Source organism: Protopterus annectens, chromosome 2.part0 (genome assembly GCF_019279795.1).
Source record: "Protopterus annectens isolate FY-2018-M chromosome 2.part0, PAN1.0, whole genome shotgun sequence".
Lineage (NCBI taxonomy): Eukaryota > Metazoa > Chordata > Ceratodontiformes > Protopteridae > Protopterus > Protopterus annectens.
In genome coordinates this window covers 1759738149-1759760986 of record NC_056728.1, presented here as the reverse complement: position 1 = coordinate 1759760986, position 22838 = coordinate 1759738149, and the positions used below count along the sequence as shown (strand labels likewise).

The following is a 22838-nucleotide window of genomic DNA, read 5'->3' as shown; positions in this document are numbered from 1 at the left end:
TAATTCTGTCTTTTTTAAATCTTTTCGTTCTACACTTAATACTTCAGCATCATTATCTAAATATCTTTACAGAAATGTTACGTAAATGTTATTTGGATCATTTTGTAAATGTTATTTAATGAAATCCTATGTAATTTTAATTCTACTCAGTGTGATGAAATGACAATATTAATCTGTAAATAACATTCTGTAACAAACATACTATATTCAAAATGTATAACTTGTGCTTTGCACCCTGGTCATGGCTGAAAAGGGTCCCTGGACAAATCCACCTACCTGGTTAAACAGAAATGAAACAAAATAAGACATGCACCATGGAAAATCTGCCCTTACCAACTAAAAATGGTAAACTGATTACCAGATGTATACTTACTTTAACAAACTTTCCATGTAAGAGGTACGGAGACTGGAAATCATGCTGACAATTGGAGTATGCCATTCCTATTCCCATTCCAGATCCAAAAGCTAATGGCCAGGTCTTTCCTACAAATGTAAAACAGGGTTTGTCACATTCAAGTAACAAAAAGTAGCCAAATTACAATAAAATACAGAAAAACTACAGCCACCATTGGGAGCATCTATTCAAAATGCTTATCTTCTACAATTTCTAAGCTGTGTTAAACGCAGCTTACTCAGATATCACACAATACGAAGAGGTCTTCACAGCAAGACATTCTGCAAAATCTGTGTCAGAAATGCAAGCATATTACTTCATCAGTATATACAGCACAGACCATTCTCCAGGTTTGAAATCATGATTTTTATTTCCAAATTCCACATTTTGTAAGTATCTTCATCGACCTTTCAGCAATCAAGGCAACTTGAACAATACCATACCCCAGCTGGTATAAATTTGGAAATTCAAAACTCAAGTATAACTCATGAAAAACGATGCAGATACACATGTCTAATGCAAAGATATGAACAAAACAAAAATGATACCAAAACCTCTCTCAGATCCCAGAGTTAGAATTTTATTTAGATCAATGGCTTATTTGACTCAACAATCAGCCTCACAGGCATGCAACTTGATCAAGCCTACGTTGCTGACAGGAGCGGAAGGAATGAAAAGCACAAATCACTGAATGCTAAGCAAATGATCACTAGAGTCTAATAAAAGGCATCACCTGAAAAGCATATGTTAGTTTTGTTTATTGCAAGTAACACTCAGTTGAAACTGTGAAGGACTCCAAACAGATAATTCACAAAGCCATGTACTCTGGCTGTGTTTCTTGATTAAATGACCTTATTTTATAGCCATTTTAGAATTTTGACCAAAGAAAAACATTAATGAGACTTTCATCCAAGTAAACTGATTTGCATGCTTATACAGTGCGGACACTGCAGAACTCAAAGCTTCAGGGGGTTTTACATTAATTTCCTCAACCATTACAAGAGTTGGTCAGCAACATATACACCCTGTTAAGGTAAACAGCTAACTAGGCAAAATTTCTTTCCGTATAAAAGACAAACATTAAATGCACCCCAACTGTTTGAAATTGCATCATAGGTTCATAGGTTTATACTAGGCTATCTGCCCTAAGGCATTTATAAGCCTAGCCCAAATTATTGTGGCTTACGCCACCCCTTATATGAAAAAATACTGTGCCCATTAGTTTGTTGTGCCTCTGTCCAGCAGTGACCCAGAGATGATTCCCGGGGTAAACCTACGATCTCCCATCCACAGGTCTAGATTTCTCTTGAACAGAGTCAGCGAGGTGCTCTGCCTCACATGGACCGGGATTTTATTCCACAGCATAGGGAGTCTCTGAGTGATAAATCTATCCCTCCAGCACGTCCTATTTATATCCGTGCTAAGGTTTAAGTCGCTTGCTCTAGTGGTTTTGGTGGATTTGGATTTTTGAGGTGGAGCATGTCCATTAATTCGGGTTGGACATGGCCTTGTATGTCAGGCACATGTCACCTCTGAGCAGACGGTATGCGACTGAATAGAGCTGGAGTTTCTTCAATCTGGCAGCATATGACAGATTTTGGAGTCCCTTTATCCTTTTGGTGAGGAACTTTTGGGGTCTCTCCAATTGCTGCAGATGTCGGGTGAGATACATCCCGAATGGGGCATTGTACTCGATCATTGGTCTGATAAGTGAAGAGTACAGGGGAACAATGACCTCACTAGATCTGGATGTGAATCCCTTCATGATCAGGTGGGCAATGTAGAAGGTCTTTCTAACCACTTTAGCAATGTGAGTGTCAAAGAAAGGCCACTGTCAACCTGGGTCCCCAGGTCCCTGATAACCTCTTCTGTGCTTAGTGGATTGCCACCTATATGGTAGCTTGGGGTTACCTTGTTTTTCCCGAAGGGTGTGACTATACATATTTTGGCGTTTAACTTCAGGCCATGGCTCTGGCACCAGCTATCTGTTTCCGTGAGTCCCTTCTGAAGGATATCAGTGTCCGTTGCACTTTCCACTATGGCCCAGTTTGCAGTCATCTGCAAACTTTGTCAGCCAAAGTCCTCCCATGCTGGCCTGTACTTCTGAGAAGTAGATGCCAAACAATAGGGGGCCAAGGACCGAGCCCTGTGGGACACCACTTGTGACCGGCTTGGAGTCTGACACAGCGCCAGCAACTCTAACCCTGTGGGTTCTGTCCTTAAGCCAGTTTGCAACCCATCTTGTGACATATGGGTTTACATTTAAGCTGGTAAGTTTTTCTACAATACCCGAGTGGGGTATTGTGTAAAATGCCTTTGCAAGGTCAAGGTAGGCTGTATGGACTGCCTTTCCCTCATCAATGGCCTTGGTGACTATTTCGAAGAAGTCGACCAAGTTCAAAAGGCATGATCTTCCCTTGACAAAGCCAAACTGGGTCGGGTCCAATGTCTGCAAGTCCCCTATATCTTTGTTTATGAGCTCCATTATGATCCTCTCCATAGCTTTGCAGACTAGACTTGTTAAGCTTATGGGGCGGTAATTACCAGGGTCCGTGAGGCCACCTTTGTGGAGTGGGACCACAGTTGCCGTCACGCCACTCCTTGGGCACGTATCCTGTGGTAAGGCTGAGATTAAACAGCTGCCTTATGTGCGGGTTTAATTCCTCATTTAGCTCGTGTAGCACACAGCCAGGGACACCATCCGGTCCCATTGATGCTGTGTTTTTAGCTTTAGAGAGAGCAGCTTTCACCTGCGCATTTGAGATGTCCGGGAGGCTACACTCGGCTGGGATAGTTATCTCTCCTTTAGGGGAGAGGGGTGAAGTTTGCACTGAACCTGTCTGCCAGTATGTTGGCAATGTCTGTGGGTTCAGTGATTTTTGTATCATTTGGACTAATTCTGAGCATATCTGTGAGTTTCCACCCAGGTTCCTAACATAGCTGAAAAAGGCCTTATGATTGTCCTTTGAATCCATGGCAATTTTTCTCTCAAAATTGGCCTTAGTTGATTTTATGAGTGCTCGTAATTTTTTACTAATAATGATCAGGGGTGACTTCCCTTTTATGGATTTTGTTCTATCATGCAATAGCTTTCTCCTCTTATTGTAAAGTTTGTTAATGGCTGGGGTCCACCAGACTGGACGTTTGCCCTTTGTGGAAAGAGTCTTGGTTTTATTTGGGATTGCCTGATCCATGCAGTCCTGGAGGTGTTCATAGAAGGCATTTGTAAGGGCTTCCGCAGCTTGGGTTGTGGTTTCCTCTGACTCAGGGGCCTTGAAGGATACCACACCAGTCTTGAGTAGTGTGAAGTTTGCTTTAGAGAAGTTCTTCACTATGGTCTTTTTGTTTGGGGTGGGGCGGGATGTGGATTTCCAGTGAGATTAGTTTATGATCAGATCTCACCAATGAGGGATATACTTCGGTGTGGAGCATTTTGTCCCCATGTTTGTGACAATGAGATCTAGTATATTTTCTCCTCTCGTGGGAACAGTGACTAGCTGTTCCATGGCATTTGAATTTATGAACTCCAGGAACCGTTGGGCTAGAAAGTTAGGGCTTGAGTAATGTTCCCAGTCTATATTCGGGTAGTTGAAGTCACCCAATATGATGGTGTTTGGAGATACATTTATACCCTCCAGTGTCTTCAGGAAGGCTGTGTGGGGTTCCTGAGTTTGAGAGGGTGGCCTGTAGCATGCTACAATTTGTAGAGCAGTTTTGCCTATTGTTAGTTGCACCTGGATGGTTTCCGAAGCTTCATGCGTTGCCACCAACCTGGAGGTGTGAGTATCCTTTATGAATATGGATACACCCTCCTTTTGTGGAGTGGTCCGGGTTTTGGGGCGGAACGCATGATATGAGGTAAAACCTAATAGTGCCGGGTGCTCTCAGGAGCCTTGAACCAGGTTTCAGTTACAGCACAGACATCGATGTTCTCCATACTGAGAAGGGCCTCGAGTGCGTGCATTTTGAGATTTAGACTTCTGGCATTGAGCAGCATTACCCTCAATTTCTTCCCATTTTTGTTTTCTAGGGTGGTAGGTTTAGAATTTGAGCCTTGCCTAAAAAGGCACTATGGGGGTGGCAAGAGCCTTAGCCAATATCTGGAATCCCAGGGTGACAGGTGCAAGCCGTCCCTTGCGAAGCAGCATGGCTTGTCCAGCATGTCATCCCAGGCAGACAGACACTGGATCCCCTTTGAATGACACCAGACATTAAGCCAATTGTTAAAGCTGATCATCTTGTCTCTATATTGTGGCATCATTCTTGGTGAAGGAAGGATACTGCTCAGGGTTAGGGTCATACCTGCCTGGGCTACATAATCAGAGAGCTCCTCTATGTCTCTTTTCATGCAGTCCAGGGAGGTACGTCTCAGGTCGTTCACACCAGCATGGACAATGACTGTGTCATATTTGTACTTGCTGTGGAGTGACCCGAAGTGCTTGTGTTATGTGGCGGATTCTAGCGCCCGATAGGCAGCTTACTGTGACCCTCTCCTTGTTCAGCCTGGTGAGTGGGATGTCAGTGTGTCTGACTATGGAGTCACCTATGACAAGTATGTTTGGTGTTGTATTTGGCCTTAAGGGCTGTGACTGCTTTGCACACTGCTTTTGTGGTTTATGTGTTGCTTGTGGGGTGTCTTGAGGTAGCAGTTGTTTGGGTGTCTGCTTTGGAGGCCTCTGCTGTTTAGGTAAATTTTACTCAGAGCCTCCGAGTATGTCTTTGTGTGTTTATGTGTTTGATTCAGTGGAGTGGTAGCATTATGTGAGGCTGGTTTTGTGGTGTGTGTAGTTGCCTTCTCCTCCTGTCTGGTCTTGCCAGTCCTGAGTTGAGAGAGCTCAGCCTCCAGTTTGGCTAAATAGCTGCATCTCTCGCAAGTATTTGTGTTATGTGGGAGGAGGAGAGGGTTGTCTGTGTACATGAGGCAGTTATAACATTGCCTCAAGATTCCCAGATTCACCAGCTGGACTGGAGAGGAGATTGACAACTGACCTTTGGACATGCTAGAATAATATTGGGAAATCCTTAATTGAAAACAAGGGCCAGTGGGGAGTGAGGGTGTAGTGCTTTTAATTTTTAGTGCTGACTTATATAATTGCTTTAGTGAGCAAGTGCCAGGTAACTTGAGTGCAATGTGATACAAGTAACTAAATGCAAAAACGACAAACAGTAACTTTCTTTCAAGTGAAACAAGGAAATAAGTACAGTAAGCAATGCAGATATCAATAGTGATCCACAGAAGTGCTGAGAAGTTGCGTATTAGGTGAATTAGCTTCCAGGGAAATAACAAGCAAACAAACAACAAGTATATAAACAAAGCTAGATTCAGTAGGCCTGGATCTAGTCTATGCTAGAGCAAACAAGGTGAACCAATTTCAGTAAGATAGTTCAAATATTCAGGCACTATAAACCTTTAACCAGAAAATTCCCAGCTCAGAAGGGCAGAGTCCAGCCTCTTCTCCCACAAGAGTGCAGTCCACGAACCTTCTTAATGTAAAATAACTGGCCTGAAGCCCAAGTGCCTAAACCAGAACTAATACAATAATCAGGCAAATAAAACCTTGGCTAGGTTTCAGAAAAAAAAGCTCATTGCTTGCAGTAATTACCCAAAGCAAGTAGGTCAAGTACCACAAAAGTAAAAGAAAACATGAGTCGGTGACAGCTAGGGCTGCAATATAAAATAACTCATTATCGTCTAATTAGTTCATCTACGAACTACACACTAGTCCTCACTAGCACTGTCAGACCAGATCTTGCTAGTGATTTCCTCTACATAAGCTCTGCATGGTCTGCTAAACAATCCTGTCTTGGTTTGTGATTGAATATGCAGTTGCCTGGCAAGAGAATTTTTATTTGAATTTATATTTTACTTTTACCAGTGTTTGTCACTGTTGTAGGAAAAAGTAATAGCTTGTAGACAAAATTTACTGCAATTTATAGTTTTTACCTTTAAAATTTCAGTTAGAAAGGGATAGGTTTTAGACAGGCAAACTCTAGACATCCCAAGGGGCCTAGTCATGTATAAATTCACACAGGCTGCAGAGAGGACAATCCAGAGCTTATCGAAACAGTCATGTCTTGGTCTGTGGTTTACTGTAATAATTGCGACTATGAGCGAGTGAGTAGAATCTACTGTGTGAATTTGCGCACGATGTAAAGGAATTCAAGCTTTTGTATGACTTTCACAACTTCTACGGTTACAGCAACAACTTTACTGTACTTAATTTAATACTTAGTTCTATTTTGTGTGTGTGATTTTTCTCCATGTTTATTTAAATTCTGTTTGAAATTCTTGGTAACGGATTCTGATTATTCTTTTCTTTCAGAATTCTTTATTCATTTTCAGCTGAATATGGATTCTTTAAATGAGTATGCCATTAATTATTTGCTAAAGCACAAGCATCTTGTACAATGTACCAAATGCTATGTACATTTAAAGGTAACACCCGATAACATTGGTGATCTGTGTTCCTCCTGTCAAAAGTTGGACAATTTGCTTACCATTACTAGTAACAAATCTAGACTGCCTGATGACAATTGCACTCGTGTAATTAGCATAGCTTGGAGAACCGTTGTTGCATACATTAATGACTGGACCAATGAGAAAAAGTTAGGCAAAGAGCAAACAGAACACATTTAGGAAAGGAAGAGTCTGTAAAGACCACTCAACCACTAATGAAAAAGATAATACCACTGAATTTTGGAATTCTGGATACACGTATTCATCAGTCTGAGGATTTAGAGCACACAGAAGAAAACAAAGAAAGGAAGAGGTTTACAACAAATAAAGAAAAAAAGAGAACACATACTGAAAAGGACACTTCTGTTATGTAACAAACAAATTATAGAGTATGATCACATTTTCTATAAGAAAACCTTCAGTCTACAGAAAAAGGAATCATTTTTCCAAAACAGAAGGGAAAAAAGGGGCAGGTGAAAAGGAAGAAATTAAAATTAAACACAAGAATTGAAGACCATTACTTTAAGAAAAAAGAGAGAAGACAGACACCGACAACACGGTTCAAGCTGTGGATGTACAACACCAGCTAGATGGGAAATTCATGACTGTAAATGTAATAAGCAATGAAAACAGTAGAGTTAACAAAGATCTTCAGAACTGGTCAGAAAAGATTTAACATTTGTTTAACTGGGAGGACCAACTGGACTAAACCCATTTTCAAAAAAGCTCCAGGTAGTAGTACAAATTAGCAATTACTTGTAGAAGTTAATACAATATTGGTTGACAAATTCAAAATATATAATCTAGAACTTACAGAGTACATATTTTGAGTATTACAAGTGGGCCACTGGCCATGGGTTCCCAAAGTGGAAAGTGTGACAGCAGGACAGCTAGCATAGATTATTTAACAAAGCAACTACAGAATATGCAGGATATAAGGAAGGGTAGCAAACTATCAAGGCACCTGCTGGGGGTAAAGAGAAACTTGGTGGAGGGTAGAGAGGAAAGATGTATGAAGTGAGAGAGGTGGGAGGTGGTAGAAGGGAGACAGATAGATGAACAGAGAAAACTGATTTATAGACAGATGAGGGAGAGAAAGAGAAAAGGGAAAGAAATAAAAGGAGAACTGCTTCAGTCAGCCAGGGGAAGTGCATGAGAAAGCCAGCCGTCAGTTAAATGCGCCCTGAGAAGTTGTTTAAACTTGGATGGGTTGGTGGTGTTAGGATAATTTGGGGATGGAGTTCCAGGCTTTGGAGATAATGCTGCAGTAAAGAGAATTGACAAAGCTGTTGTCAGATTTAGTTACCTTTGACAGGAATTTGTATTTCTGTAATTGGAGATTTTATTATAGGAACTGATACTTAACATTAGCAGAAAAGATAATGAACATCAAATAGTAATATGGTTGTCAGAGCAAAAACAGAGGATGCGAGACAGGCCTTAGAACACCTTAATGTAAGAAAGTACAGATATGTTTTTATTCATGTTGATACAAATGATCTCATCCTCAAGGACTCTGTCAGGAGGGAACTTACAGCACTCTGATAGCACAGTTTGTGCAGGTATTAGGGACACACATTTTACTAACCATACTGAAAGGAGACTCTGGTAACTGAATAAAAATATTTTTGGGGTCAATACCTATATGAAAAAAATGTCCAGTTTTAAAAATGGAAATGTGTACAGCATCCAAACCTAATTTTGGGCACACATTCAGACAGGATGGTGTGCACTTGTCAATATCAGGGAAGAAACTTTTGCAGCAGATATTTTACAATATTAGACAAACACAAGGCAGGAATTTTGCCTGGTCAAAAATTTTACAGTTCCAGATAGCAACATTTGCTGAATCTGATGGCTGTTAATGCTAGGAGCATTAATAATTTTTTTTATTGGAAAATCTACCATGTTCCCACAAGAGTTATGTTTGTGAAACACGGCTAAACAATGACTGGAAACTAGTGCTGTCAGGGTATAAAAGTTTTTACTGTAACAGACATTCTAAGAAAAAAATGGGTGGAAGTGTTATAACAAGGATTAAAAAGACAGCTATGAGACCTGTGATTATTACATGTTAAATGACAAATACTATAGATTGTGTAACTGACAATAAAGACATTCCTGGAACATACAAGAATTGCTGGAGTGCATAGACCACCAAAGTGCTGATGACCTAGAGGAATTCATACATTTCTTGCATGAAATAAGCAGCAGGGAAGAATAATGGTGGCTGGGGACCCAAACTTAATATAAACAGACTGGAATAATATTGCATTAGTAAGGAAATTATTCACAAGGCATGTTCAGGAACAACAACTGCGTCAGACTGTTAAAAAAAGCCTACCAGGAAAGTAACATACTAGGCATTGTTTGTGTTCCTAAAGAAACTACTGTTACTGCATACAGAGTTTTATCACCGCTGATGTGCAGTGACCATGGGGTTATAAAGGTTAATTTGTTGCTAGATAATTCTGCCAAACTGAAATCTAAACCAAAGCACCGAAGATTAATAACAGATTATATGGAACCAAAGTTATAGTTATGTACTTACCATAACTCAATCTATTTTGTCTGTTTTCGCCCTTCCTCAACTGGGTCTTGGATCTGACCCTTGGATCTATTCTCTGCAAATTGACAGACTTTAGGCTCTATAGTTCAAGCTCCTCCCCTTACCTATAATCCCTTGACTACTGTGAATAGTCACAAATCAAGTTTGATTTCCAATTATCAAACACCATGCCAAAAAAGGTAAAGGTGGAGCCTATATTATTTTAGAGTAATTAATACAACAGGTAAAAAGATGGGAAACAAGAGTACAGATATGGAGGTGTATACTCTGGAATTCATGCAGAAAAGGCTATACAGGAATACCCCTCAAATCATACTAGGATCCAGGCAAATGGGGAAGGGGGGACAGGTGTGTGGGAAGTTGAGGAAGGATGAAAACAGACAACACAGACACGGAGTTACGATAAGTAATTAACTATACCTGATGTTGTCTTATTTGTCCATTCCTCAACTGATGGGAGATGGTCAGCTAGAATCACCTTGGAAGGATATTCTGGAGTACTGCAGAGCTAAAAGCTGCTCTAGTCCTAGAAATTATGTCCAACTTGTAATGACCTATAAAAGTATGAGTGTTGGACCGTGCAGCAGCTGCACATATGTCATCTATAGAAACTTTACAGCAGAAAGTGGATGAAGTGGCCATAGACCTGGTAGAATGTGCTTTAGGACTTTTTGGTAAGGACCAGCCTTTGTTTTTGTAAATGAAGGTAATGCAATCAAATCAGCTAACCACTTGGCTGAAGTCACTACTTTAGATGCTGCTGTGCAAGTTTAGTTTTAGAGAATGATACAAACAGTTGTGTAGACTTCCTGAAGTCTTTGGTTCTGTGAATGTAAAAACTGAGCTGCCTACGAACATCCAGTAAATGAAGCATATTTCCCCCCTTTGTTAGAATATTGTGGAAATAAAACTTAAGATGACTAGCTTCTACCACCACCTTAGGTAGAAAAGAAAAGTTAGTCCGAAGTGACAATTTGTCCTTGTGAAAAAACAGGTAAAGTGGTTGAGAAGAACGTGCTTGGAGCTCTGATACCAGTCTAGCTGATGTAATGGCCACTAGAAAAAAAAAAGTGATGTTCTTAGTCTCACATTGCTGCAGTCATAACCTGTGGGTAGTCCGCTGTCCTCGATCGGCCCGAATACCAAAGAGCTGGGCTGGCGTTGGTCATTGTCACCTAGAGCTGACGTCAGTACGTTGTAGTACATAAGCACATGACCGATGCCATATCCTCAGTCTTTCTTGCCGCGTGGTCCGAAGCAGAAGCAGCGTTTGCAAGTGCCGTTCAGCGTTCTGAAATTTTCATTTACCAAGTTTCAGACCGAAGACCAAGTTGGGCTAAGTACCCCGTTGGGGAAATCTTTGTCTTTTCTTGCCTCAGTTATCCAGATGTCAGAAAAAGTTAATAATTGCATTTCTTGTGGGAAACAGATACCTCATAAGGATTTTCATTCTTTCTGTATTCCTTGCTTAGGGCCTGAGCACGACGTGGTCGGGTGTCGCTTTTGTGCTAGATTTAACAAGCGCACCATTAAACTGAGATTAGACTGTGCCAGGCTTGTTTTCGGTAAAAGGTGTAACTATAACATGCCGTCGGATCCTCCGACGCCCGCTACCGCTAAAAAGCGCAAAGATAAATCTTTGAAGTCTAAACCGGATGAGTCGTCCGTTGCGGACGCCGGTTCTACAGAGCCTCCGGTTGAATCTATGGATCCTGCCGAGGGTTTGGCTGAATCCCATGGGGAACCTTTACTTTTACAGGAATTGGCCTCCCAGGAGGTAGGCCCGGCTGAAGGTGCTTCTCAGGTGTCTGTAGTTCCATCTTTACAGAAGGTTATTAGGCCTTCTACTTCAGTGGCTAAAGCCCATGCTAAGGCCAAACCTTGTCATGTTGGCCCTGGTCATAGTTCTAGCTCTCCAGCCCCTGTTCCTAAAAAGCATAGGTTAAAAATGGCTGAGGACTTGATTACTTTGATCAGGGGTTCTATGCCCCCCCAGAGAAGAGGCCTAGGGTGGAGGCAGATTTAGAGGGGATGGATCATTCCTCAGACTACTCTGATTCCTCAGCTGAAGAAATTCAGGAATTCCCTTCTTATTTAGATTCGGATGCAGAGGACTCCTGTCCTTCTGCTTCTCCTCCAGAGGATTTTTCTTTTTCTGAGACTTTACATTCCATGAGGGAGCATTTCAAGTGGGAAGGTCAGGATTTTTCGGATTCTCAGAAACGGCTCAGGGAATTTTTGTTTCTGCCACAGCATAGGCCCTTGGCTATTCCTCCTGTCTTAGAAGTTGTTCAGGATGCTTTTTCTGAATCTTCCCTTAATCCTGATTCTTTACCTCCTGTCCCTGTTAAGCCAGACAGATATTATAGAGTTCCAGAAGCACATTAAGTATTTGTACAAGAGCCCTAGAGCTGATCCGGAAACTATTACTCAAGGTCCGAAGGGTATTAGGGCTTCTGTGGCTAAGAATCCAGTTCCTTTGGATAAAGAATCTAGAGCTTTAGATAGAGGGGGGAAAAAAGTGTACACCTCCTCTACGTTGGCTATGAGGGCTTTGAATTGCCAATTTCATATGCTGAAGTATCAGAATTTTTTGTTAGGTCAATTGAAATCTAAGGTGGATGCTTTATCTGAGGGTATAGAGTGTCAGGAGCTCCAGGAGTTGGTTCATGCATCAGATCAAGTTGGCAAGCATTCTTTGCAGTGTGGTTTCGATGCTCTTCAGGCTGCATCCAGGGTGGCTGCTACAGGTTCAGTTATTCGTAGACATGCCTGGCTTAAGGATCAAAATTTGTCAGAGCATGTTAAGGCTCGGATTTTGGATGCTCCTCTTCAATCTGAGGTACTTTTTGGTCCTTCTGTGGAATCAGTTTTGAAAAAGATGGAAGATGAGGCTAAGTCTATGCAGACTGTCAAAGATTTTATGCAGGTGCAGCCCCCTAAGTTTAGTAGGAATTGGCCTGCTAGAGGATGGTATTTCCCTTCTTCGGATTATCAGTCTAAGGGCAGGTCTAGGCGTGGCAGAGCTCACGCTCAGGGTTCTTTCAGACCTAGGACTTGGAGTTCTCCTGCACAGTCTTCTGGTGAGGGCAGGGGTCAGCCTTTTCGTAAACAGACCCAATGACCTGTATCTTCCGCTGCCAGACCCTTCTCTACTGGCAGCTCCTCTAGGAGGAAAGTTGGGACTTTTCAAACAAAACTGGCATTTGGTCACCCAGGACAAATGGGTGTTGGATATAATAAATCACGGGTACAAGTTTTATTTTCACACTTTTCCTCCTTTCAAAGGCATGCCGGATGTGCCTCCTCAGCATAGGATGGAGGCTCAGGAGCAAATTTCTTTACTTTTACAGATGGGGGAAATTCAGGTGGTCCCCCCATCAGAAGTAGGCCTAGGTTTTTATTCCCGTCTATTCCTAGTGCCAAAGAAAGGAAACACTTGGAGGCCAATTCTGGATTTGTCCACTCTCAATACCTACCTAGACATTCCAAAGTTCAAGATGTTAACGTTACAACTTCTGCCTATGCTAGGCAAAAATCATTGGATGGTAACCCTGGATCTCAAAGAGGCCTATCTTCACATCCCTATCAGGCCCAGCTGCAGGAGATTCCTGAGATTTCAGGCTGGTACTTCTCATTATCAGTTCTCTGCATTGCCCTTTGGTTTATCTACTGCGCCCAGAGTATTCACAAAAGTTCTGGCTCCTGTAATTGCTTTTTTCAGACAGAGGAATACAAATTTATCCTTATCTGGACGATTGCCTGATTCTTGCTCAAAACAAAGACAAGTTACTACAACATCTCCAGTATGTAATGGCAGTTTTAAGGTGCCTAGGGTATTCTGTGAGCGAAATAAAGTCCAGTCTAGTGCCCTCTCAGGACATGTGCTTTCTGGGTGTGAGACTGAATACAGCTTCTCAGATGGCATTTCTGACCCTGGACAAACAAAGAACTCTTCATCTATACTTCCAGCAGTTATCAGTAATGTCCAGGCTGACTGCAAGGACAGTCCTTCAAGCCTTGGGGTTCATGGCATCTTGCATTCTAGTACTTCCCAATGCCAAACTGCATATGAGGAAGCTACAATGGTATCTCAAAAGTGTGTGGACTCAACACTGCCACGGTTTGGACACTGTCATTCGGATTATACCTTGCATCCAGAAGGAATTCTTGTGGTGGGCTCAGGAATGTCACCTAAACAAGGGACTCTCTGTGATCCGACCAGAGGCGAGTCAGATCCTAACGACGGATTCCTCAGACTTGGCTTGGGGAGCACACTTCAATGGGAAATGGATACAAGACAGGTGGCCTCCCAAACTACTACATTTGCATATCAACATGAAGGAGATGTTAGCAGTCCAATTTGCATTGATGGCCTTCAAGGACCTACTTCAGCCGGGACTGGTGTTGATTCAAACAGACAACGCAACAGTCATGTGGTACATCAACAAGCAGAGGGGAACCCATTCCTACCCTCTTTGCAGACAAGCAATGATTTTGTGGGAGACGGCTCTGAGTTTGCAAATCAATCTTCAAGCACGGTTTCTGCCAGGAGCACAGAACTCCCTAGCAGATGTATTGAGCAGGCAAATTGTGGATCCCCACGAGTGGAAAAGTACAGTTTTGTACCTACCATAAATGTAGATGTCCGATAGGAATGCATCTGCAGTCCTTACAAATGGGTAGTCCTGTCGTCAGGCAGCCCTTCGGTCGGCCGGATTCCAAAGTCTGGGTCTGGCTTCGGCTGGTGTCGCGCTTCACCCGACGTCATAGCTGCAGTTATTCGGGTATAAAGGCATCAGCCGACGCCATTTTCCTCAGTGTTTCTTGCCCCAGATGCCAGGTGCCCTCTTGGATGGCTAAATTTGGATAAATGCCAATGTTTCCAAAAAGTAGAGAGCAAACACATAAAATAAGCATGTATGTACATATATACAAACAAATACACCATAATAGATCCCCCCCAAGCTAGCTGAAGGATGGCAAATACCCTAGGAGTACCACAGAGGGGAAGGTGGGTGGGTAATCCTGACTGCAGATGCATTCCTATCGGACATCTACATTTATGGTAGGTACAAAACTGTACTATGTCCTTCAAGGATGCATCTGCAGTCCTTACAAATGGGTAGAATACCATAGCTAAACTAGGGGAGGAGGAAAAAGGAAAGATTATGGTGTAGTTAGGATCCCTTGCAAAACAGCAGTGGCAAAACCTGCTCGGGATCTAGAGTATAAAGGTAAATTGTAATGCTTGGCAAATGTATGCACGGAGGTCCAAGTAGCAGCCTCTATAATGTCCTTGGTAGCCACTCCTCGTAAGAAGGCTGTGGTAGTGGCTGTAGCCCTTGTGGAGTGAGGCCTGATGTTCTCTGGAGTTTTCTTTCCATGGTAGGAATAACAAAATCTAATGCAATTTCCTATCCATTTGGAGATTGTCTGTTTTGAAATTGGTTTTCCTTCCTTTCCTGTTGCATATGCTACCAGAAGCTGGTCAGTTTTTCTATTGGACTTTGTCCTGTCCAGGTAGTAGCGTAATTGCCTATGTACATCCAAGGTATGCAACAGTCTTTCTCCCCTGTTCTGAGGGTTGGGGAAGAATGTAGGTAGGTGGATAGCCTGATTTAAAGACACTCTGGATACCACCTTAGGCATAAATGTAGGATTCGTTCTCATGGACACTCTATCTTGATGGAAGATCAGGAAGGGTTGCACTGCTATTAGTGCCTGTAGTTCAGAGACCCTTCTTGCTGAGGTGATTGCCAGCAGGAAAGCAGTCTTCCAGGATAAGTATTGTAATTCTGCTGTTGCTGCCGGTTCGAAAGGGGGAAGTGTCAGTTTTTCTAGCGCAAAGTTCAAGTCCCATGCTGGCAATGGTGGTTTCCTGTGAGGTTTTACATTTTTAATTCCTCTCAGAAACTGTCTGAGCACAGGATGTGAGAAGACAGGAGGATCCAAGCTGTATTCTGCTGAAATGGCTGATGCATGTATCTTGATGGAAGAATAGGACAGGCCTTTATGGAAGAGCTCTGCCAAGTACTCCAGGATGTTGGCTATGTTTACCAGTGCCACATTTTCTCCCTTTGCAGTACTCCAAAGGAGATATCTTTTCCATTTTGCTGCATAATTCTTTCTTGTTGAAGGTCTACGAGCCTCAAGGATTATGTCTTTAACCCTTTGGGATAAATTTGGGTTAATTGTTGTTATGTGATGTTCCAGGCAGTTAGCTGCAGAGTTTTCAGGTTTGGATGCAGGATGTTGTAGTTGTTCTGTGTTAACAGCAATGGGATCAGAGGTAGTGCCCATATCTGTTCCCGAGACATGCTCCTCAGCAATGGGTACCAATGTTGCCTTGGCCAGTCTGGAGCTATCAGAATGATCCTTGGACGTTCCTCTTTGATCTTCAGAAGCACCTTGTGCATCAAAGGAAGTGGTGGGAATGCGTATGCTGTCAGGTTCTTCCAACTGAAAGATAGGGAGTCCACCTTCCAAGCAAGTGCGTGGTATGTCCTTGTGCAGAATCTCTTTAGCTGGTGATTGAGTGGGGATGCAAATAAGTCTATTTGTGGTAATCCCCATTCTCTTGTGATGGCTTTGAAGATGTCCGGATGCAGCATCCATTCGTGGGCATCCGTGGTAGTTCTGCTTAGTATGTCTGCTAGAATGTTTTCTTTTCCCAGTACAGAAATTACTTGTAATTGTATGTTGTAGCTCAGAGCCACATCCCATAGGTCCAGTGCCAGCCGGCATAGAGGGTATGAATGTGTGCCTCCCTGTTAGTTGATGTACCACATAACTGTGGTGTTGTCTGTCCTTATCAACTGACCTTCCTGGAGAAATGGCCCGAATGCCTGGATTGCCAATTTTACTGCCAGCATTTCCTTTAGATTTATGTGCAGGCGCAACTGGTCTTGAGTCCATAAGCCTTGTATGCACTTGTCCAGCATGTGTACCCCCCAACCGAGGTCTGATGCATCTGTCGTGATAGTTTGGCTTGGTTGACTGTTGCAGAAGGGCAATCCTGTGTTTGATTGACAGGCCTGAGCCCACCATAGGAACTCTTGCTTCAGGCATGGGATTATTGGAATTTTGGTTTCTAGGCGGTGCTTGTGTTGAGACCACAAATTCTTTAGGTACCACTGTAGCTTTCTCATATGCAGCCTGGCATGAGGGACCAGAATTATGCAGGATGCCATGAAGCCTAGGGCTTGCAGTATTTTCCCTTGCAGTTAGATGGTTCTGCTTTGTTAATGCCAAGAAGTAGAGAGGTAGTTGCTCTTTCTTTTCTGTAGTTAGGAATGCCATTTGTTTTGATGTGTCCAGCTCTGCACCCAGAAAGGTTATTCTTTGGGATGGAATCAGCCTTGACTTTTTATATTGACTGTATATCCCAGGGCTTGCAGCAGGTAAATGACTCTTTGTAAGTCTTCTGTTAGCTTGCTTTTGTTGTCCGCTTGTATCAGGCAGTCGTCCAGGTAGGGGTAAATTTGGACTCCCTGAAGTCTGCAATGAGCAATTACTGATGCCAGGCATTTCGTGAACACTCTGGGCGCAGTAGATAAGCCAAAGGGCAATGCTGAGAATTGATAATGCTCTGATCCAGCAAGAAATCTGAGGTATCTTCTGCAATTTGGTCGTATGGGGACGTGCAGGTATGCCTCCTTGAGATCTAGAGTTACCAGCCCAGACTCCTTGCCCAGCATGGGAAGGAGCTGCTGTAGGGTCAGCATTTTGAATTTTGGAACAATGAGGAATGTGTTTAAAGCGGACAGGTCGAGAATAGGTCTCCATTTGCTCTCTTTTCTTGGTACCAGGAAGAGTCTGGAGTAAAATCCCTTTCCTTGTTCCATAGATGGTACGTTTTCCACAGCTCTCATTCTTAATAATTGAGATATTTGCTTTAGAGCTTCTGCCCTTTGAGTAGGTGGTAGGTTTGGCATTCCTCTCTTTGTTGGTAGAGTATGGAAATGGAACCTGTAACCTTGGTCTATAGTTTGCAAAATCCAATTTTCCCTTGTGATGCAATGCCAGTTTTTTGAAAATAATGTTAGCTTTCCGCCTAAGGGTGCTTCCAGTTGTTCCCTGGTAGGCGGTGCCACAGCCAAGTCACTGTGGTTGTGTTGTTGTAGTGGTGGTGGCTGCGTCTGTGCCTCGCTGGTTGTTACCTTGCCACTGGCGTCCCCTGTAGGCACCCCTGGATTGGTTTCTGCCTCTTGAACGCCTATTCCTGCCTCTCTGTGTCTTAGAGGAGTCCGGAAAGGACCAATTCTTGGAGGGCCAGTTCCTGCTAAACCTTGGAGGTTGAACCTGTAAGAAATCTTTCACTGTTTGTACAGATTTCGCCTTCTCTTGCATCTTTTTTAGTACCTGCTGTGCAGGGGAACCAAATAAATTGACTTTGTCCATGGGAGCATCTAAAAGCTTTGATTTGACATGATCTGGTAGTGCCTGCTCTTTCAACCATGCACGTCTCCTGATAACTGTGCCAGTCATGGCTGATCTAAAGGAAGCCTCCAGTGCATCATAGCCACATTTTAAAGAATGGTTACTAACCTGCTGTATGTTATGTACCATTTCCTGAACATATTTCTTATCTAAAGATTCTTCAGAGGACAGCTTTTTAGTTAACTGGTCTAGCATAAACTCTTGATATTGAATCATATGAAATTGGCAGTTCAAAGCCCTAGCTGACAAAGTAGCAGAGGTGTAAACTTTTTTACCCCATCGCTCTAAGGACCTGGATTCCCTATCAGAGGGGAGGGGGGTTTTAGTAGATGTAGATGCTACAGCTTTAGGGCCCTGGGAGATGGTCTCTGGATCTGCAAAAGGGGCCTTGTATAAATGGTGATGAGTGTCCGGGACCCTGTAGAACCTATCGGGCTTAGCAGGGGCCGGAGGTAATGAATCAGGAGCAGTGAAAGCATCATTAAATGCATCATCTACAACAGAAAGAACTGGAGGTATAGCTAAAGGCCTATGCTGTGGCAAATGTAGAAAGGTTCTAAGCCTTTTTCTGGAGTCTGAGAAATCTTGGCCCTGCCACTGAAATTGTTCCCTCATAGCATGCAAGGTTTCCCCAAAGGAAAATTCCTCAGGTGGAGAGGCTGAAGGAATGGACTCTTCAGCATCAGAGTCTTCGTAAGAAGAATAAGGAGCCTCAGGAGGGTCTGTATGTTCGGAGTCATCAGAGGAATCATCTGTGGATACTGGCTCTGGGGGCTCTGCTCTGGGCCTCTTCTCTGGAGGTGGATGAGAGGTCCTGTCTGGATGAGGCTGGGATCCACGAATTAAAGAAATGAGATCCTCAGCCAAAGAAAGCATATGGGAACTGGTGCTGGGCCTGTGAGAGGGGGGCTTAACAGGCACCGTTTTTGAAGCTTTAGCTGCTTTAGCCCTGGCAAAGGCCTTAATAGACATGGCTGCAGGAGGCCTAGCAGCTCCACGTGCAGGGGTTGAAATATCCAAAGGAATAGTGTCTGATAATTCCTGAGAAATCACAACTGCAGGTTGGATTTCCGAAGCCGATTCCACCAGGTTAGAAGAGGCCTCGGTAGAAGGCATGTTTTCGGCTGGGGAACGAACCGCTTGCTCGGTTTCAGCCGAAACAGAGACACTCGTGGTTGGCTTGACCGCGGTTTCGGCCGAAACCGCGGACCGCGAGTGTCGGTCCTTTTCCCTGCGTTTTTTGGTTATTTGTGAAGTCGGAGGATCCGACTGCATGATATAAGCAAAATCAGAGCCGAAAAACTGTTCTGCAAACTCCGACCGGCGTCTAAGCGTCTGTCGGTTAAAAGAAGCACAGGCTAGACAAGCTGCTACGTCGTGGTCTGGGCCTAAACAAGGTAAGCAGTAAGAGTGGAAATCTTTATGAGGTATTTGTTTCCAACAAGTTAAACAGTTATTCACTTTTTCTCTCATCGGCTGAGGCAAGAAAGAGTCCCCAACGGGGTACTTAGCTTTTTAGAAGTCTTCGAAGTAATATTCGGTAGTAGTAATCTCTGGTTCTGACCAACCGGCACTTGCGAACAGCTTCTGCTTCGGGCGCCACGCGGCAAGAAAGACTGAGGAAAATGGCGTCGGCTGATGCCTTTATACCCGAATAACTGCAGCTATGACGTCGGGTGAAGCGCGACACCAGCCGAAGCCAGACCCAGACTTTGGAATCCAGCCGACCGAAGGGCTGCCTGACGACAGGACTACCCATTTGTAAGGACTGCAGATGCATCCTTGAAGAACATCTGGATCCTCAGGTATTCAAACATTTGACAGTGGCTTGGGGAACTCCAGACATAGATCTGTTCGCTTCTCCACTGAATTTTCAACTGCCAAAATTTTGCCCAAAGATGTTCCACCCAAATCTTGGAAAGTGGATGCTCTAACTTTCAGTTGGAACAACCTTCACGTTTATGCTTTTCCTCCTCTGCCTCTTCTTCCCAAGGTACTCTTGAAAGTCAGGTGGGACAAGCCTTGCATGATTCTGATAGCACCAGATTGGCCACGTCAGCATTGGTATCCTCTGCTGAGGAGTTTAATTCAGGAGCCTCCTTGGCTTCTGCCACAGGTTCCTCATTTGTTATCCCAGTCAAACAATCATTTTCTCAATGTTCGGGTGCAGTCCCTGCATCTAGCAGCCTGGCGTATTCTGTGATGGAGCCGGTGGGGTCTCAGCTTCCTCAACAGGTTTTAGATGTCATTTTGGAAGCCAGGCGGCCTAGTACTAGAAAAGTTTATGCTGATAAATGGAAGAGATTTTTTCTTTGGAGCACAGCAAAGGGCTTTGATGTTTCAGTGCCTAATTTGAGTTTTGCACTACAGTATCTTACTGAATTACTGGACAAGGGTTTGTCATTCTCTTCTGTGAAGGTTCATGCTGCAGCCATTTCTGCTCACTATGATTGTGACCCTCCTTTATTTTCTCACCCTTTGTTCAAACAATTCCTTAGAGGGGCAAAGAATACAAGACCCCCACGTAGAGCTCCTACTCCTTCCTGGGATCGTAATTTTGTGTTGGAGAAGCTTACTTTACCTCCTTTTGAACCTGCAGCTACGTCTGAATTGAAGTTTTTGTCTTGGAAGACTGCTTTTTTGTTGGCCATTACTTCTGCTAAGAGGGTATCTGAATTGCAGGCACTCATGGCAGTTGAACCCTTTCTGATATTTCATAAGGATAGAGTTTCTTTGCGAACTAACCCTACTTTTATGCCTAAAGTGATTTCTAATGTGGCCTTGAACCAGTCTATTCATTTGCCTACTTTTTATGCTGATCCCCAAAATAAGGGGGAAAAAGTCTTGCATTCTTTGGATATCCACAGGCAGTTGCGTTATTATTCGAGCAGAACTAAGGAGTTCAGACAGACTCAACAGTTATTTGTTTCTTTTGCTTTGGGTTCACAAGGGAAAGCTGTTTCAAAGCAGACTATTTCAAAGTGGATTGGTCAATGTATTGCTTTTTGTTATTCTCATCATGGGAAGGATGTTCCTGCTGGGATCAGACCTCATTCTACTAGGGCTACTGCCACATCTACTGCTTTTTTGAGGGGTGTAGCTACTAAGGATATTTTGGAGGCAGCTACTTGGAGTTCAGTACGCACTTTCACTAAGCATTACCATCTCCCTCTTTATTCCAAGTCCAGGGCTGGGTTTGCCACTGCAGTTCTACAGGGCAGGTTAGCAGCTCCTAATGCCATTTAGTTTGCCAGCCTCCATTTTCCTTTGCTTTGGGATTCTACCCACAGGTTATGACTGCAGCAATGTGAGACGAAGAACATAGTACAGTTTTGTACCTACCATAAATGTAGATGTTCGAGGATCTACATTGCTGCAGTCCAATTATCCCTCCCTCCTTCCCCTCTATAGTTTGTGGTTGCTGTGTTTTTTTAGGATTATCTTTATTTCCACACTGGTAGTTGTTGGGGGTTTACTATTTTGGCTCTGGCCTTCTTCTTAGGCCTTCTGACATCTGGGGCAAGAAAGACTGAGGATATGGCGTCGGTCATGCGCTTATGTACTACAACGTACTGACGTCAGCTCTAGGCGAAAATGACCGACGCCAGCCCAGCTCTTTGGTATTCGGGCCGATCGAGGACAGCGGACTACCCACAGGTTATGACTGCAGCAATGTAGATCCTCGAACATCTACATTTATGGTAGGTACAAAACTGTACTTTTTCCAGGACAAATTTAAACTCAATTTTTGCTGATGGCTTGAAGGAAGGCTGAGTAAGGGCCTGAAGAATGGGGCAATGTCCCACGGATGTACAGGATCTTTTACTGGAGTGCAGAGCAGTAATCTAAGCCAATGTGATAATTTGAACTGGCAGCCAGCTACACTAACTTGCAAATAACTAGCTCCTTCATTGCAGATGGAAGCAAGAAAATTAAGGATAGCTGGAATAGGCACAAAAAATGGGTCAGTCTCTGAAGGGCCCAAAGAGAGAATTTTTTCCATTTATAAGTTTCCTAGTGGATTTTTTTTGGGATAACAGAGGATGTCGTGAACAGGGGAGGAAAGCCCAGAACCTCTAGCCATCACTAGAATTGAAGCATGCAGTCAATTTGAAGGATAAAAATGTCCAAGTGAGGCAGCCCAGACAGAAGGTCCTGACAGAGGATCCAACACTCATGAGGGTGAAGATGATTAGGCCAAAAGAAAGGGAAAGTACAGTTTTGTACCTACCATAAATGTAGATGTCCGAGAGGTATGCATCTGCAGTCCTAACATATGGGTTGTCCTGCCTCAGGCAGCCCTTCGGTCGGCCGGATTCCAAAGTCTGGGTCTGGCCTCGGCTGATGTCGCACTTCACCTGACGTCATAGCTGCTGTTAATTGGGTATAAAGGCATCAGCCGACGCCATTTTCCTCAGTGTTTCTTGCCCCAGATGCCAGGTGCCCTCTAGGAAGGCTAAATTTGGATAAATGCAAATGATTCCAAACAGTAGAGAGCAAATAAAAATAAACATGTATATACATATATACAAACACATACACCATAATAGATTCTCCCAGCTAGCTACAAGATGGGCAAATACCCTAGGAGTACCACAGAGGGGAAGGAGGGTGGGTAATCCTGACTGCAGATGCATACCTCTCGGACATCTACATTTATGGTAGGTACAAAACTGTACTATGTCCTTCAAGGATGCATCTGCAGTCCTAACATATGGGTAGAATACCATAGCCAAACTGGGGGAGGAGGCACTAAGAAGATTATGGTGTAGCTAAGATCCCTTGCAAAACAGCAGTGGCAAAACCTGCTCGGGATCTGGAGTATAAAGGTAGATTGTAATGCTTGGCAAATGTATGCACGGAGCTCCAAGTAGCAGCCTCTAAAATGTCTTTGGTAGCCACTCCTCGTAAAAAAGCTGTAGTAGTGGCTGTAGCCCTTGTGGAGTGAGGTCTGATGTTTTCTGGAGTTGTCTTTC

General features: G+C 43.4%; 1 protein-coding gene across 1 annotated transcript in view; it reads right to left on the bottom strand.

Annotated features, from left to right (window-relative positions):
- Nucleotides 1-22838, bottom strand: part of MICOS10 (mitochondrial contact site and cristae organizing system subunit 10) — a 297913-nt gene that overhangs the window by 76057 nt on the left and 199018 nt on the right. The window contains exon 3 of the mRNA XM_044061790.1: nucleotides 374-483. Within this exon, the coding sequence (XP_043917725.1) occupies nucleotides 374-483 (110 nt within the window). The remainder of the gene's footprint in view (nucleotides 1-373; nucleotides 484-22838) is intronic.